Source organism: Phyllobates terribilis, unplaced genomic scaffold, assembly GCF_046119375.1.
Source record: "Phyllobates terribilis strain yellow unplaced genomic scaffold, ASM4611937v1 Scaffold_1__5_contigs__length_1240528914, whole genome shotgun sequence".
Lineage (NCBI taxonomy): Eukaryota > Metazoa > Chordata > Amphibia > Anura > Dendrobatidae > Phyllobates > Phyllobates terribilis.
In genome coordinates this window covers 882,055,847-882,074,975 of record NW_027362761.1, presented here as the reverse complement: position 1 = coordinate 882,074,975, position 19,129 = coordinate 882,055,847, and the positions used below count along the sequence as shown (strand labels likewise).

The window sequence follows — 19,129 nt, the reverse complement described above, 5'->3', positions numbered from 1 at the left end:
CAGTGATGCTCGGGCAAGTACCAAGAAGTGGCGAGCACGTTCGCTCATCGCTAATTGCTAACTTTAAAATAAAAAATACATGTAACACTGAAATATGATTTAAGCAATAGGTAATTTTCTGATTATAGCTTCCCATTAAAGCCCATTTAGATGTGACAATTTTCGACTAGGGATGAGCGGACCCGTGCATGGTTGGGTGCGTCGGGTTCAGCCGAACTGTAGTTCAAAGTTCGGTTCAGCATCCGGACTTGACCCCGAACAAGAATCCAATAGAAGTCAATTGGGGCCCGAACTTCGGTGCTTTAAAATCGCTGTAAAATGGTCATAATAAGGATCTGTAAGGACTTGGGGGCTGTAAAAGGAAGCAAAATGGGGGTACGAGCAGGACAATTGCCCTGCAAACAAATGTGGATAGGGAAATTACTTAAAATAACATAGAATAAAAAAATATAAAAAATAATAATCTTGAACCAGGAGGCTGAGTTCTAAGTGGAGGAGGAGGTTGAGGAGGAGGTGGACGCAGCAGTGTAGGTGGAAGAGGAGATAGCCAACACTGTTTTTTTTGTTTTGTTTCTTTTTATTTATTTTTTGGGGGGTACTCTGAAAACAGAACAGGCTCTGTGGGGGCACTCTGCATACAGGTGACGCGCCCCCGGGGCAATGGGGTACTCAGCAGCCGGGCCTATGGATGCTGGGGGGGGGTATGTCACAGTGGCTGGCCCAGTCCGTGGCCCGGGGCGGTCAACCAAAAAGGGGATTGCAACTTGGATAGAAAATAAAAATAAAGTAAATAGTTCGTGACTCCACCTGTGGTACCTGGTAAGGTTTACCAGCGCTGCTGCAGACCTCCGGGGGGTGATGGGATGGCAGCTGAGGTGTTTTTGCTCCCCACAGGTGAAGCGGGCCCCCGGGGCAGTATGGAGTTTGGTGGGTGATGATGCTGGGACTTGTAGTGCAGGCGGGATGGCGCAGCAGGAATAATTGACAGAGACAGGGGATTCGCTTCAATACCTTTACTGGTGCGGATGTCAGGTACGGTCCAGGGTACTCAGTAGGATGGGTGCACTTCAGGACTTCTCCCAAGTGAGCGGGTATAAGGCTCCCTGGTCCGTGTCTGCCTCTCTGTATGCTCCTGGCCAGCCTGCAACTGGGCCTAGCTTCTGTGTCGTGCTGTTCCTTCACCTGTCGCTGGGTAGTAGGACCTTCTGCTGGCAACCACTATCCCTGGGCGTCGGGGCCTTCGTGGTTCCTTGTCCTGTGTGGGTCTAGCTTCAGGTCGGCCAGGGACTTGTAGTCCTCCTGGAATGCCGGTGGTCCCTACTGGGTATAAAGGGACCCTGTAGGCGCGGACCCGGTGTCCGGTTTATATATCAGGGTGAGCCTATGATGCTCCTCTGCCCCCTCAACTCCTCTCTCCTTTCTCCTCTTGCCTTCGGCCACACTCGGGGCCCTCAGAACTCAGCAGCAGACGCGCTGTGTCTTCGCTGCTCTCAGCGTCAGCACGCTCTCAGACTCTCTCTGTCTGACTACTAACTGAACTGCCTGGCTCCACCCTCCATATATATATCCCTAACGGGCTCCCTCTGGTGGTATGAGGTGGAAGGGTGGAGGTGTTTGTATGAAGTGAGGGCCTCTTGTGGAGAAGTCCGTCCATGCACCCTTTTGGGTTCTGTGGTACCTGTGCACAGCAGGGTGCCACATTCCCCCCCTAGTACAATTCAGTACTCCTAGACTGAAGCATTTTGTAACAGGTTACAACAATAATAACAATTATAATAATAACAATAATTACAGTGGCATGTAAAAGTTTGGGCACCCCTGGTCAAAATCACTGTTATTGTGAACAGTTAAGCAAGCTGAAGATGAAATGATTTCTAAAAGGCATATTGTTAAAGATGACATATTTCAGTTGTATTTTAGGCAAATAAATATATATTATCTTTTTTTTTCATTTAAAAAAATTACAATAAGGGAAATGGGCCTATGCAAAAGTTTGGGCACCCTTGGAGATGTGTGCTTTGATAATTTTGACCAAGGTTTCTGACCTTAATTAGCCTGTTAGGGTTATGGCTTGTTCACTACCATCGTTAGGAAATGCCAGGTAATGAAAATTTCCCAGCTTTATAAAAACCAAGCCTCCTCTAACTTTATGCCAAAAAAACAGCAGCCATGGGTTCTTCTAAGCAGCTGCCTAGCACTATGAAAATGAAAATGGTGGAGGCCCATAAAGCAGGAGAAGGCTATAAGAAGATATCAAAGCATTTTCAAGTTACCCTTTCCTCAGTTTGAAATGTAATTAAGAAATGGCAGTTAACAGGAATAGTGAAGGTCAAGATAAGGTCTGGAAGTCCAAGCAAAATTTCAGTGAGAGCTGTTCGTACGATTGCTAGAGAGGCAAATCAGAACCCCCGCTTGACCTCAAAAGACCTACAGAAATATTTAGCAGACTCTAGCTTTGTGATTCATTGTTCAACTGTTCAGAGACACCTGCACAAATATGACCTTCATGGAAGAGTCATCAGAAGAAAACCTCTCCTGCCGCCTCACAATAAAATTCAGCATCAGAAGTATGCAAAAGAACATCTAAACAAGCCTGATACATTTTGGAAACAAGTTCTGTCGACCGAAAAGGTTAAAATAGAAGTCTTTGACTGCAATGATCAAAGGTATGTGTGGAGAAAAAAAGCCACCAAATTTCAGAAAAATAACATCTCACCAAGTATTAAGCATGGGGGTGGATCAGTCATGCTTTGGGGTTGTGTTACAGCCGATGGTATAGGGGACATTTCACAGGTAGAGGGAATAATGGATTCAATGAAATTTCAACAAATTCTTGATGCAAACATCACACCATCTGTAAAAAAGCTGAAGTTGAAAAGAGGATGGCTTCTACAAATGGTTAATGATCCTAAACAAACATCAAAATCCACAATAGGCTACCTCAAAAGGTGCAAGCTGAAGGTTTTACAATGGCCCTCACAGTCCCCTTTTCTGAACATCATTGAAAATCTGTGGCTAGACCTCAAAATATCAGTGCATGCAAGACGACCCAGGAATCTCACAGAACTGGAAGAATTTTCCAAGGAAGAATGGATGAAAATCCCTCAAACAAGAATTGAAAGACTATTGGCTGCCTATAAAAAGCTTTTACAAGCTGTGATACTTTCAAAAGGGGGTGCTACTAGGTACTAACCATGCAGGATGCCCAAACTTTTGCATTGGTCCATTTTCCTTTTTTTGTCATTTTTAAAATGTAAAAGATTAAATATATATTTTTTGCCTAAAATACAAAGGAAATCTGTTATCTTTAACTTCAGGCCTTTTAGAGATCATTTCATCTTCAACTTGCTTAACTGTTCACAATAACACTAACTTTGACCAGGGGTGCCCAAACTTTTACATGCCACTGTAAGTTACAGTATGTCCCGTAACCAAGTGTCCATTTAACCGAAGAAAGAACATGAGGGACCCACCTGAAAACCCTCAACGTAGGCCCTGGGCGTGGCTACAGGGCATAAGTGATCAAGGTGCTGGACCATGTCTTCGGCCACGCCAAACGGGTTTTTGTTCAGTGGTCATGTGTTGCATACAATCAATAAGGGCACTTTAATAAGTGCAACTATTTACAAGGACAGTTTTTGGCTGCTCACAGTCCTCAGCCTACAAGTCTTGGTACCCTGACGGGTAACTAAATGCACACATATTATTGACAGTTTATACAATAAAAAATAGGCAATACCCAACTGGGTAACTATTTACAATTTAGGCACTTTGTTCTTATTCCCTAAACCTGGCAGGGATTTGTCCTTGTGTGCTGCGTGTGGACCTTCGTAGCACTGGGGTGTTACTTACATAGTTACATAGTTAGTAAAGCCGAATAAAGACTTGCGTCCATCAAGTTCGACCTGTTAGTTCTGTAATTGCTAAAGTTGATCCAGAGGAGGGCAAAAACCCCAAATGATTTAGCCAATCTTCACCTGAGGAAAAATTCCCTCCCGACTCTAAAACCAGCAGTCAGAATAAATCCCTGTATCAACCTACTATTTTATTTTATTTTTAAGTATACGCTGAAATCTGCCTGGTATCTAGAAATGCATCCAGTCCCCACTTGAACTGGTGTAGTGAATCCGACATTACCGTCTCCTCACTCAGTGAATTCCATATTCTCACTGCTCTTACCGTAAAGAACCCCTTCCTATGCTGGTGCTGAAACCTTTTCTCTTCCAGTCTTAGTGAGTGCCCTCTTGTTACCGTAATATCCCTCCTTTTGAACAAATCCCGGGCAAGGTCTCTATACTGTCCCCTCACATATTTGTACACATTTATTATGTCCCCCCTCAACCTTCTCTTTTCCAGGCTGAATAGTCCTAGTTTTGCCAACCTCTCTGGGTATTGCAGTCCCTCCATTCCCCTTATTAATTTTGTTGCCCTCCTTTGTACCTTTTCAAGCTCGTTTATATCCTTTCTATATATTGGGGCCCATAACTGAGCACAGTATTCCAAGTGTGGTCTGACCAGTGCTTTGTACAGTGGAAGAACAATGTTCTCATCCTTTGCAGCTATACCTCTTCTGATACATCCCATTACCCTGTTTGCCCTTACAGCAGCGGCCTGACTTTGGGCACTCCAATTTAGTTTGCTATCAATCAAGATGCCCAAGTCCTTCTCCATCTCTGAATGCCCCAATGATTTCCCATTCAGTGAGTACTGGTGACTTCCATTTTTCCTTCCCATATGTATGACCTTACATTTCTCCTCGTTAAACCTCATTTGCCATTTAATGCTCCACCTACCCAGCTTATCCAAATCCCTCTGTAGGTCTGCACTGTCCTCTTTTGTATTAATTGTTTTACATAACTTTGTGTCATCTGCAAATATTGATATTTTACTATTTATCCCGTTGACTATGTCGTTAATAAAGATATTAAATAACATTGGGCCTAGTACAGACCCCTGTGGTACCCCACTAGTGACGCTTACCCAATCTGAGTATATTCCATTTATAACCACCCTCTGCCTTCTATCCTTTAGCCAGTTAGCTACCCACTTGCAGACATTTTCCCCCAGCCCCATCATTCTCATTTTGTATACCAACCTATTATGTGGCACGCTATCGAACGCTTTTGAGAAGTCGAGATACACGACATCCACTGGTTCCCCCTGATCTACTCGAGAGCTAACCTCCTCGTAGAAGTCAATCAGGTTTGTTTGGCAGGAGCGATTCCTCATGAATCCATGTTGGTTCGGGGTTAATAGATTATTAGCATCAAGATGCTCCGTAATCGCCTCTTTAATGAAGCTTTCAAAAATTTTGCCCACAACGGACTTCAGACTCACCGGCCGATAGTTTCCGGTGTTACTTTTTGCTCCCTTTTTGAATATTGGCACTACATTCGCCTGTCGCCAATCAAGTGGTACAGACCCAGTCTCAACAGAGTCCTTAAATATAAGATATAACGGTCTGTCTATCACATTACTTAGTTCCCTTAGTACCCGTGGGTGTATGCCATCAGGTCCTGGTGATTTGTTTATTTTAATGTTACTGAGGCGTTTCTGTACCCCAGCTTGGGTTAGATTTGTCATACTTAGTGGAGGATTAAGCTTGTCACTTCTCATTTCGCCTGTTAGTTCTTTTTCCTTTGTGAAAGTTGACGAAAAAAAATTTATTTAATAGATTAGCTTTATCCTCATCTTTCTCTATGATTTTGCCTTCATCACTTTTTATCGGTCCAATATTATTCGATTTAATCCTTTTACTATTTATATACGTAAAGAACAGTTTGGGATTTGATCTACTTTCCCTAGCAATACGTCTCTCTGTTTCCTCCTTCGCTATTTTTATTTGTTTTTTACAGGTTCTCGTTTTTTCCTTGTAACACATTAGTGCCTCCTTACTGTTTTCCTATTTTAATCTCTTGAATGCCTCTTTTTTGCTATTTAACGCCCCTTTTACGTTCTTATTCAACCATATTGGTTTCCTCTTATTTCTGGCCCTTTTATTCCCATACGGTATATACCTCTCGCACTGAGTATTCAGAATTCTAGTGTCTGTGCATGCACTCTCTGTTAATCTAGCAGGTGTATGTGCTGGTAGATTATAGAACTGCCTTAATCTCTCTATGGGAATGGCAAGTGCACTGTCCACTGGGACTGCAGGCTCTGCTTCAACGGGTGATCCTCCTCTTACTGGGGACTCTTCCTGTTCCCGAGCAGGCACTTCCAGGGCGCTTACAGGTTCTTCTGGTTGTTGATAGAAGTGTATCACCTGTATTATAACAGCTCCATCAAGTTGAGGCCCGTCCGCAGGGAAATCTCCTAGAACTGTGTGAAGCACTTCTTCCTTGGGTTCTTCCGATGCTATGGGAAGTACTTCTTCCTCTGTTGTCTTCAGTAGACCTGGGCACACTTTCAGATGGTCTCTTGAGACTGTTGCAGTTGTTTTTCCTCCATCTTTGCTAATCAGGCAAGTTTTACTGTTGTCAAATCTGGAGTTTAACACAGTGTAGGGCTCTCTTTCCCACTGGTCATCGAGCTTGTGACTTCTCCTCTTCTGCTTTAGCACTATCTCTCCAGGTGCCAAAGGTTCTGCTGGTGTATGTTTATTGTACTGTTCTTCCTGCCTCTCCCTTACTCTGTTCAGACTGTCTTCGACACAGGCCTGTACTCTCCTGTACTGCTCTTGCTGATTTGTATCCCAGTCTTCAGTGGACATATCTGCTTCAGGTTCTACCACTCCGAGTTCCAGGTCCATGGGCAATTTTCCAGGTCTTGCTCTCATGAGGTACGTTGGGGTACAATTAGTAGAACTCACAGGTATGTGATTGTACAGATCTACCAGGTCAGGTAGTTTGTCTGGCCACTGGTTCCTTTCTTCCAAGGGTAAGGTTTTCAGCACGTCTATGACGATGTTGTTCATTTTCTCACACAAACCATTGGTCTGAGGGTGATACGGCGTAGTCCGGATCTTCTTGCACCCATACAGATGACAGAATTCTTTAAACAGCTTGGCTTCAAAGGCAGGGCCTTGATCCATCAGCACTTTGTCCAGCTATCCATGGGGCCTGCAGAAGTATGCTTGGAACGTTCTTGTTGCAGTTTCTGCTGTCAGATCCTTGACAGGGGCTACCACCAGGAACCGGGAATAGTGATCCACCATGGTCAGGGCACAGGAGTAGCCTGACCTGCTGGGTAACAGTTTGACGTGATCTAGAGCGACAATCTCCAGGGGTTGGGTTGTTTTGATGGACTGCAAGGGTGCTTTCTGGCTGCCGTAGTCTTTCATTCTGAGGCTACAGGGCCCACAATTCCGGCACCACCTTTCTATGGAACTCTGCATTCCAACCCAATAAAACCGGTCCTTCAGCAGGGTTTCCAGCTTCTTCCAGCCAAAGTGACCTGCTTGATCGTGGTAGGCTTCCAACACCATCTGGATATCCGTTCTGGGTACAACAATTTGCCACACCATTTCATGGGTCTTGGGGTTGACGTATCTTCTGCACAGCTTCTCTCTATAGATGAACAGCCGGTTTCTCTCATTCCACAGTTGCTTTGCTTGTGGAGGAGCATCCTTCTCCAGATGAGAACCTTCCTGGGTAATCAGTCTTTTGATGAGGCTGACAACCGGGTCACTGTCTTGAGTCTCCTTCCAACTGTGATGGGGTAGAGGATTCAGCGTCCTTCCCTGACGTCTTCTGGTGACGTGTTGCTCATGCACCACTCCGCTTCAGTGGAAAGCAGGTAATTCAACTTCCTCTAAATCATCCACTTCATCCTCGGTGTCTGATTGGTGGGGCATCCTTGACAGGTCATCAGCATTGGTGTTCTCGCGACCTGGCCGGTACTTGATGGTGAACTGATAATTTGGCAGTCTGGCCACCCAACGCTGTTCCATGACTCCCAACCTGGCTGTCTCCAGGTGTGTCAAGGGATTGTTGTCAGTGAAAGCTGTAAACTTAGTTGAGGCTTGGTAATGCTTGAACCTTTCAGTGATAGCCCAGACCAAGGCCAGGAACTCCAGCTTGAAGGAACTGTAGTTCTCCGGGTTCCTCTCGGTAGGGCGTAGCTTCTTGCTGCATACACAATTACCTTCTCTCTTCTATTCTGCTTCTGGGACAACACAGCTCCCAGTCCCTCATTGCTAGTGTCGGTGTACAGCAGGAAAGGCTGGCTGTTGTCAGGGTAAGCCAGGATTTCTTCACCAGTCAGGATTTCCTTCATTACTGCAAAGGATTCAGCCTGTTCTTTGCCCCACTGGAATGGGGGACTCTTTCCTCTTTTAGACTGTCCTACCAGGAGGTCTTGTAGAGGTGCTACCTTTTTGGTGTAGTTCTTTATGAACCTCTTGTAGTATCCGACCAGTCCCAGGAATTTCCGTACTTCTTTGATGCTTCTCGGTTCAGGCCACTTCTGGATGGCAGTGACCTTCTCCGGGTCTGGTGCTACTCCCTCCGAGCTGACTATGTGCCCCAGGTACTGAACCTTCTGCTTGAGCAAGTGGCATTTAGAAGGCTTTAGTTTCATCCCATACCGGCAGCTGAGGTGTTTCTGCTCCCCACAGGTGGAGCGGGCCCCCGGGGCAGTGTGGAGTTTGGTGGGTGATGATGCTGGGACTTGTAGTGCAGGCGGGATGGCGCAGCAGGAATAATTGACAGAGACAGGGGATTCACTTCAATACCTTTACTGGTGTGGATGTCAGGTACGGTCCAGGGTACTAAGTAGGATGGGTGCACTTCAGGACTTCTCCCCAGTGAGCGGGTATAAGGCCTCCTGGTTCGTGTCTGCCTCTCTGTATGCTCCTGGCCAGCCTGCAACTGGGCCTAGCTTCTGTGCCGTGCTGTTCCGTCACCTGTCGCTCGGTAGTAGGACCTTCTGCTGGCAACCACTATCCCTGGGTGTCGGGGCCTTCGTGGTTCCTGGTCCTGTGTGGGTCTAGCTTCAGGTCGGCTAGGGACTTGTAGTCCTCCTGGAATGCCGGTGGTTCCTACTGGGTATAAAGGGACCCTGTAGGCGCGGACCCGGTGTCCGGTTTGTATATCGGGGTGAGCCTATGATGCTCCTCTGCCCCCTCAACTCCTCTCTCCTTTCTCCTCTTGCCTTCAGCCACACTCGGGGCCCTCAGAACTCAGCAGCAGACACGCTGCGTCTTTGCTGCTCTCAGCGTCAGCACGCCCTGACTCTCTCTCAGTCTGACTACTAACTGAACTGCCTGGTTCCACCCTCCATATATATATATCCCTAACGGGCTCCCTCTTGTGGTATGAGGTGGAAGGGTGGAGGTGTTTGTATGAAGTGAGGGCCTCTTGTGGAGAAGTCCGTCCATGCACCCTTTTGGGTTCTGTGGTACCTGTGCACAGCAGGGTGCCACACAGGCAGTGTAATAATTTGCTGGCCACTCTCTCTCAGTATACAGGCCGTGTAATATTGTGTAGGCAAATGACTTAAAGGGGTATTCCCACAAACAAAGTTAATTCTAAAGTTGATTTTAATCAATAGATCTTGGATTAATAATAATAATTTCCACAATTGGATGTACTTAAATAAAGTGTTCCTGTGCTGAGATAATCTTATAAATGTGCCCCTGCTGTGTACTGTGTAATGGCTGTGTCTGGCCTTGTACAGAACATGGTCTGATCATACCACATCTCCTGTGCAGGGGTGGAAGCCGAAGAGTATACTGACATTACAGCAGGGGATCACAGCTGATTCTTTTTGTGAGGTAAAACATTTCACTGCCTATTTTAAAAAAAAATGTTTTACCTCAAAGAATTCTTCGCGATAATTACAATAATGTAATGTCTGTATACTTATTTTGCTTCCTCCCCAGGGGATGTGGTATGATCATTCGGAGTTATCCCCTAACCACTGGAAAGATGATAACTTCTAAACTTGAGAACACAACAGGGGTTGTACAAGCTTATGATATTGATGACCTATTCTTAGAGTCCCAGACTACAAATATTCTGTTTGTTCATTGCGGAACATAAAGTGCCGAACCTGCAGTACACATCCCATTCTCATTCTGCATGCACAGGTCCCGCGATGCGGCTCCCACTGCTTCCATGGACTTGTGCATGGCTCCTCAGGTTCACTGTATGACTGTGCACCTATATATTGTCCATGCGGTGAGGTCACTGACATTTTGGCTTGTGGTCTCTGATACAGGATGTGTTACATACTTTCAGCATCTTACAGAGTGATGATAATATCACAAGTGGTGTCTCTAATGTCTGAATTGTATTCATTTTGTAGTTAATATATTACTCTTACTCTCGTCACGTAAATCACATATACATTTAGGTTGCCGTTTCTGATCCTGTAATAACTTTTTTTCTCTGCTAATTGAAGCAGTTTACAAGAAGTTGCTAATATGGTGAATGAGAACTGATGCTTTCCCAGGATTTGGGGGACGGCCATATCCCATTATCCCATGACGGTGCAGTGGGCTGATCCCTGGAGTTCTCTGGATGCATCCATCCTCCTCCATAACCTCATTTCAATGCGCAATAAGTCACTGAGTGGTGCTGCACATTCTCAGCTAGTCTGCTCACACCACTCAGCTCCAAGTCAGAAAGTTTTTACCATCATCAAAAAGGAATTTAATTTTATCCACAAGTCAAGATGGGCACTGGGGATTATATCTGTGTTACAATGATCGGGGGAGCACCTTGGGGGTTCAGACTGCAAGGTGGCAAAGAGTACCAGGAGCCTCTGCATGTGTGTAAGGTAAGAAGAACATCTCCCACAGCACCATGCTTGTATTGTAGTGTTGTAGGTTTATATTTACTTCCTCCTGCCTCTTTGGTACAATATATACAGGTTTCTGAATTTGTAAAACTCATCAAATATATTTTTCTTTCGTAAAGGAAACATTTTTCCAAAGTTTACAACAGAGATTATTCTTAAGTCAGCTGCTAGAAAGCCTTTGATCATCACTGATCACTGGGAATTCTTCATGTCAGACTCTCAGAAGATGATGACTTACATGTAGGACATATTTACTGATGCAGCACAGATAACTTGTAATAACTTTCTGCACCAATCATGGATGTAGAGACGACTCCTAAATAAGACGCAGCTATGTACACAGCCAGGGGGCATCGCAAGTACTAACAAATGTGGTAATGTTTACATGGAGAACATGCTTAATGTCATTTTAATGGCGTGCAACAGGACTTCAAAACAAGATTCACATTTTATGCGGACCACAAGTATTGGGTCATGCATCATACTACAATCAAGTCCTGTCCACACCGTTCTGTAGTTATAGATATATACAGTCATCCGGACAAGAATACACAAACTAACACAGGGTTATGTCTCTGCTTATCAAGTATGGAGATTATGTCCTGTAATTGTTATCATGCAGAGCAGCATATAACATTACCTGAATGGCACGGTAGACATATATATAATATATATATACATATATATATACACACATATATATACATACATTTATACATGTACACATATATATATATACATTACCATTCATATATCTATGTGTGTATGATGTTTATATATATATATAAACATGCATAGATATATGCATCTATAAATGTATATATAGATATAATAGATGCGCATATATATATATATATATATATATATATATATATATATATTGTTCTGCATAGGCAAACCTACCATCACAACTCAGAATTATCACCAGCCATAGACAATGTAATACAGCACTGCTACATTTGTATGTGATATGCACAACACTAAAACAATATCTGTCTTATTTGCTTTATGACAACTATTTTCATCCATAAATAACTTGACGATCTGAAACAATCACAAAAGTCAATCTCATTTGCTAAAGTTACTAGTAAAAAAAATGAAGACAAAAACTACTTCAATATTTTTTCCCAGTATCTTAACACACACACACATAGGCACAGTGAAGTCCTGCCACCTAGTGAGATGTTTCGGTACTGCATCTTTCAATGTAGAAGTTTCTACAACTTTTTGGATTGAAATATTATAAACTTTGCAACAAAACATATGATGGGTAGGTCAAGTGTGCAGCCACATATGACACCAATGAGGAGAGAGGTAGAATTTATGTAGTACAAAAGCTGATGCCTTTTCATCTCTTTGCACAGCCAACTGGACTTTGTGTCTGTGTTACTAATAATGCTGCAGGTGCCAGGGAGGGCGAGTACTTCTCTTTAGTGTAACTTGAGACAGTAAAATGAATGATTTGTCCACCTGATTACTTTGATGCTAAACTCCAGGGACCAGATGTGGGGGGGGGGAGTAGGCACTCTGAAATAGAAGAACTTGTGCAGCCCCCTGAGACAGATATGGATTAACTTATTTTCCTATGGTATTAAATAAGCTAAAGGAAACTGTTAGTAGTATGATTATTTTCATACCAGCATAATATGAGCTAATGTTTGTGCCTGTATTACATATGCAAGTATCAGCCCAAATGTGGGTGTACTGACCTAATGAGAAAGCTTCATAGGTGTATGTCTGACCACAGGTTTGTCGATGTCTCCATTAACAGCTAGCAGAATTGTGATTGCGGCTCTGGAGGTGAGGCATTTCAGTCTGACTACTATAACTGTAAAGAACCCTTTCCAGTTTCAGCGTGAGTGTCACGCAAGGTGTAGGAAAGACTAAGTGCAACACAAAGGGAAGGGGGAAAAGGGGGCCCAAACTCTAGGGAAAGGGGGAAGTGGAGACCTTTCCCTGGCGTTTGTCCCTGGCTGGCGAAGGGAGGGAATGAGCGCTAGTCGATCTCCACTGACAACTAAAGACAACGAGGGGGAACAAACAAGGGAAGATAGCTTAGCTTTAGTCGACTTCAGAGAGATGAACACACGTCCTCTTAGCACCAGAGAGGAAGAAGTAATGCACTTGCTCCGAGCCTTCACAAGGGGTAATGTGAGTATCACCGGCACCTCCCTCTAGCAGACAGCAGGAATTTATACACCCAGGCCGGGGTGTTAATTAGCAAGAGGAAGGTAGCCGCTGGGTCCTAGAGAGACAGCTTCTAAGAAGGTGTCTGTAATGGCAAACGAAGAGATCTTCTGCAACCAACTGCAGGGCGACTGTCTGCCACTTCAGACACACCCGTGACAGTGAGACAGCGATAAGAAGAGGCGCTGAGAACTGTACAGGGGACAACGAGCAGCGGAGGTGAGCGGTGAGGTGACAAACAGTTCAGGGCACCTTGTCACCTACTTGTTTTCCATATATCTCCTCTAGACCCCTTCTTCCTTGATTATCAGCTATGACTTTATAGGAGACAGAGAAAGGTGAAGACAGGTGGAAAACAAGTAAGTGGATGACCAATCACGCATACTGGACCTCTTGCCCACTCCCTCCCCACCCCAACATGTAATGCGCTGTGCTGCTGTCTGTCCTCAGAGACACTGTCTCCTTGCATTGCAGGGGTCCTGGGTTCAAATCCCACCAAGGACAACATGTGCAAGGAGTTTGTATGTTCTCCCCGAGTTTGTGTGGGTTTCTTCCGGGTTCTCCGGTTTTCTCCCACACTCCAAAGACATACAGATAGGGAATATAGAATGTGAGCACCAGTGGAGACAGAGATAATGATGTCTGTAAAGCGCTGTGGTATTGATGGCGCTATATAACTGAGTAAAATAAATAAATGTATTTGGTTTCTTCCCTGCTGATACATATTTATGTGTACCATTTATTCATTGATTGATGCAACTATATACTTATGTACAGTATATGGTTTCTTCCCACTGATATATATTTGTATAGGCTGTTTATTAATTTCTTGATGCTTTTTTGGATGGTAGGGGGCACTATTTAATTTTCACCTCAGTCAGCAGAAAAGCTACAATCTGCCCTTAAATCAGTCATACAGATTAAAGGGAATTTGACAGCTTGCCCAGGTCTCCCAAACTGCCACCATGTAAATATTGCTATGTGAATCCCATTCCTAACAAGCCCTTTTCATTTTGCTGCATATTGCAAAACAATATTTTATAACTTTGATGGCGATATGCTAATTACTGGGTGACGAGTTGTGGGGGCGTTTTTTTCCCCGGACTAATTGTCCCACTAATCATGTAATCTGGCCCATGTGGTTGTGAGTAACAGGAGTTTCTGGAGCGGTGCCACTTTGCCAGTCTCTGCCTCCCTGACAGTCCGCAGTGAGCTGGGTGTACGCACCTGGCTTAACCGGTGCACTGCACATAGCCAGGAGACAGCAATGATGTAGGACTCAGCCAGCCGAAATGGAGTCCTATGTTGTAGGGGAAAACAGCGCCCCCAATACTAGTCACCCACTAATCAGCATATCGCCATCAAAGTTATAAAATAGTTTTTTGCAATATGCAGCAATCCTCTAGACATTAAAAAGAACTTGTTAGAAAGGGGTTTCACACAGCAATATTTACATGGTGGCAGTTTGAGGAACCTGGACAAGCTGTCAAGTTCCCTATATAGTAGGCATATGAAGGTATATGTAGTATAATAATATTGTATTATAAGAAGTATAATAAACTATCTAGAGGGTACAGGTACATTAAGTATATTTTACATACCATACACTCTCAAAAAAGGCCAGTTCTGTTTTGCCATTCTACGAAAAGCTCTCCCAGGTTGACATCTGTACATTGTGGCTAGGTATAGGTCATCCCCGTGCAGATATGGGTCATTGGTATCCTGTGGGTAATGAATCTTTATGAACTTTTTCCACATAAGTACAGTTCAATCTGCTTAGGTCCTCATGCGCTATAATTTGCTAATCCCTGATTGGATGGAATAGAAAAAAAAGACTGGTACCAGATCAATAAGATGGCGAATGATTTGGTAATGATTTTGCTCTAGGAAAGCGAGCGCTTTCAATCAAGCTAAGGCCTCCTTCACATGTATATGTTTCCAGTACATGTGGCATCCATTTTTGCAAGTACTAAGGACACGTATCCACACGTACCTATTAAAATCTATGGTGAACTTCACATGTCCGTTTTTCCCGGCCACATGGATGACAAGGGACAATATAAGTCAATGGGTCAGTGTAAATACGTACAGCACATGGATGACATCTGTGTGCCATCCGGGTGACATTTACTGGAATAAAATGTATAGATAAATAGAGAGATGATAGGCAGATAGATAATAGATAGATAGTAGATGGCGGTTCGTCTTGACTCTTCCCGATAACTTGGTGCTTTGGCAATGGTGCTTGGGGTTGATGTCAACTAAGAAGTGTCCATAAACAAAGCTGACATCAAGCCTTTATGCTAGTGACGCGCCCCTGGGCCTTCGTCGCGCGGCATCGCGCGCACGGGAGCTTACCCGGAGCCGGATCTGTTGAGGGTTGTAGTCTCGTGGCGGTGACTCGGTCCGTGCCCAGGGAGTCAAACTGAGCGGCGATGTATTAGCGGTAGATGTTGGACGACTACGCCACCCGTTGAATGCAGCGAAGGAGCTGCCGTTGCAGGGCAGACCGCTGAGGCCGGTGGTAGGATTGTGCAGCGTGATAGTATCACCCCCAACGGGAGGGGTATGGCCTCAGGGCAGCCGACGTGGATGATGGGGGTAGCAGGAATCACTCAGAGACGATGCGGTGTAATTCAGGGTCTTTACTGGTGATAAAGATAGACCCTCCCGGAGTACTGGCTAGCGATCGGGGCCTGGTCAGTCCTTGAGCAGATGGGATCTCCCCTGGCCAGGCGGAGTTGTAGGCCTCCCAAACTGACTGTACTCTTCTGGCTACCTTGCTAGAGGCGGGTATAAGTAGCCCACGTCCCTGAGTGTACCGTGTGGTGCTCACCCGTATGGCCGGTGACTCGGGGCCTTCTAGTGGCGTCCGCTCCACGACGGCGGTGCTGGTCCCACGCGTGTGACCGTGCCTTCGGGTTTCTTGGCCAGAGGACCTGAAATCCCCTGCCGGGCGGTCTCTGCTGCTGGGTAAAGATTAGTCCCCACAGCCTCGGACTCCGGGTCCGGTGATAGCTTCTCAGTCAGGGCGAGCTCTGCAGCTGCCAGCCCCTGACTCCTTATAGCACTGCTCCCACAGAGCTCCTGATGTTCTTTTCCTAGATCTGCTTCTCTTCTCTGTCTCTACTTCTTCTCTACTCACTAACCCTGCCTCAGCCCTAGGTTTATATAGGGGAAGTTCTTCCCCTCCCAGGACTGGGCAGGAGGTGTGGCATGCACAGGATCCCTGACCAAGAGACCTCCCACCTGCTCTCAGACATAACATTGCTGTTACTGTGGAAACCAGACCCCTGGGGTGCCACACTAGTATTGGAGAGGTGTCTATCAGACACCCCATTACTAACCCAGAAAAAAAATGATTAACACGCAGAAAAACATACTTTATTGAAATAAACACTATACCGATACTTTCCCTTGTTCACCACTTGGAAACCTGGTTAGTCCACAAATGGAAACCTGAAAACAACACACACATAAACACAGAAAAATGTTTTCAGGTTTCCATTTGTGGACTACGTCGGCTTCGATGGACTACGTCAGACCTGCGTAGGATTTTTTTTTTTTTTCTTATTAAAGTGGTGAACCAGGGAAAGTGTTTATTTCGATAAAGTATTTTTTTATATGTGTTATTCTTTTTTTTCCTGGGTTAGTAATGGGGATGTCTAGTAGACACCTCTCCATCACTAAGCACCATTACCCAATTGCCAAAGCACCAGGGCATCGGGAAGAGCCAAGGAGATGCGCTAGAATTGGACCATTTGATGTGATGCTCCACTTCTGGGGCGGCTGTGGGCTCGTATTTTTAGACTGGGAAGGGCCCGATAACCATGGACCTTCCCAGCCTAATAATATCAGCTCACAGCTGTCTGCTCTATCTATCTACCTATCTATCTATTATTTTTGCACATCTTTAACACATAAAAATCAGTCATTTCTTGAATGAATTATTCACGTATGTGTCACATGGATGGCACTGGGATGGCACACGGGTGGTACATACGTACACATGGATGGTACACACGTATATACGGATGGTCAACAGCAAGCCACATGGGTCCCAAAAATGGTACATGCCACGCATACGTCTTTTTATACTGACATGTGAAGGGGGCCTAAGGAGAAGTGTGGAGGGGGCTGAATGGTGCACTGAGCCCTTGGCCTCGCCAGGACTGCACCAAGGAGCCCTCATTTGCATATCTAAAAAATATTTTTTTAAATGAAAAACTAAAGTAGTAAAATTTATAACACAGACATGATATTTATAGGGGCTAAGTCCCCTATATGACTGTAGTTGGTTTAATTAGATTTTTGGGGGTGACAGACTCCCTTTAAGTGAGCCTGCCTAAGCATAGTGCATTTAGTCCTCCCATGGCCTGCTCTGTTGTTATTCCTGAGTTACAGTTGCTGTTTTTACTACGTCCACATACAGGTTTTTGTGCTTCCATTGCTCAGCTTTGGAATTTCGTCAGCCTAGGCCTGTATTCTTTCAGAGCAGACCTTTGCTAACAGCAAGAATGATGATTTAAAGCAGGCATGTGTCCAAGAAAAATCAGTACAAAGCAGGAACTCCCTTCTGAATTGATGTAAAGTCCCCTGAAGAGAAAACTGTTGAAGTATGTGAAAGTGCTTCTTATCTTTTTATTTATTATGTTACAGAAATGGTTTCCATTACAGTGATCAAATCCCTAACAAGACAGGTATTCAGAATATTCTTTCTTGAGCCTAAGATGTTTATGGCACATGCACTGTCTAATCAGCTTTCAGCCTTTTGCTGGAATGAAGAACTTTCATATTGTATCTCCCATATCCTCTAATGGGAAGAAAGTTGATGCTGGTAAAAAATATAGATAATATTCTCTGTACTACACAACATTGTAGAGAATATAATGTAAAATGTTTACTTTTATTCTATTTCTGACATTTCATTGAACATGTCCAAAGCTGGGAGCCCCATAAGTAATTACACTGCAAAGCTTCTCCTATATATTGCAATGTTAATCACAGGCAGCACACGGATTGTACACTGGCATCCGTGTGCTGTCAGTGATTTTCTAGGATCCCTAGACTTGTATGGTTAATTTTCATCCATGATGCGGATCAAAAACGACATGTCTCTGTGATTTTTTGGTAACACATGGTCCTCAAAAAAACATGGACATGTGAATAGCCCCCTAGATTACAATGGGCACATGTTCTGTCCATGAACACCACCGATAGAGCACGTACATGAAAAACAGACGTCTGAAGAGGCCTTAAAGCGGTTGCCTGGTGAGAAGATATTGATGACCTACCTCCCAACTTTCAATCAGCAAAAAGTGGGAAATATTTGGGTGGTGCTAAACCATACATATATCACAGCCTTACCATTTTTCTAGTAAAATGACCACCATTTTAAAATCCATACAGACCCTAATTTAGTTCAAAGGGATCCATGAGGCGTTGGTTTCCATCATTTGACTTCTCCTTCAATTCCTATTTTCTGTTCTTGATAGAACAAAAAATTTAATTTAGAACTCAGATCTGAACCCAGTCGTAGTTGGGTATAAGGATTACTGAAGATAGAGTCATGGGGTGTAGAAGTAGAAGGGGGCAAAGTTCTATTCACACTGGAGATGAATCCTGTGCCTTCTGCACCCTCAGTGCCACACTGCTCCTGATCTCCTGAACAGCTCTCTAGCTCCTCCAGGCTCTTGCCCTCTCATCAACATGAACAAACTACATTGTCTAGGAATCAACTTCTCTGCTCCTCTGAACCTAGTCTCAGGAGGTTGAACAAAGGTAAGTATCTTGCAGAGATTCTTTTTCCTTTTAGTTGATAGATGCTTCTGGCTCTGTTTTGGGATTCTGATATCAATATAGTATGGTTAGGATACCCAAAATAGAGCCAGCAGCACCCATCAAGTTGGAGGAAAGAGGATATCTACAAGTTACGTACTTTAACCAATGGGTTCCCAGGTGAAATCAATGGGATTGTGTTGTGCATATTTTCTGTTGAAGACACATCTAGACATGGCACAGTTCATTGAAAATGCAATTCCAATGAGTCGTTGAGGTTCCCACCTATGACAGGTCAGAAAATGACTAATATAAAACTTCATTTCAAAGTATTTTACCATACATTTAGTAAATTTTTTTTAGAGGCCAAATGGATAGCAGCAACTATTGAAGTTGACATATAGGAGTTATCCACTTTGAG

General features: G+C 44.2%; 1 protein-coding gene across 2 annotated transcripts in view; it reads left to right on the top strand.

The window, feature by feature from the left end:
* The first annotated feature begins 10,488 nt into the window (after window positions 1–10,488).
* Window positions 10,489–19,129, top strand: part of SYNPO2 (synaptopodin 2) — a 448,549-nt gene continuing 439,908 nt past the window's right edge. For both annotated transcript variants that reach the window (XM_073639782.1, XM_073639772.1), the window contains exon 1: window positions 10,489–10,722. In XM_073639782.1, coding sequence (XP_073495883.1) covers window positions 10,618–10,722 — 105 coding nt within the window. In that variant the 5' untranslated portion in view covers window positions 10,489–10,617. The remainder of the gene's footprint in view (window positions 10,723–19,129) is intronic.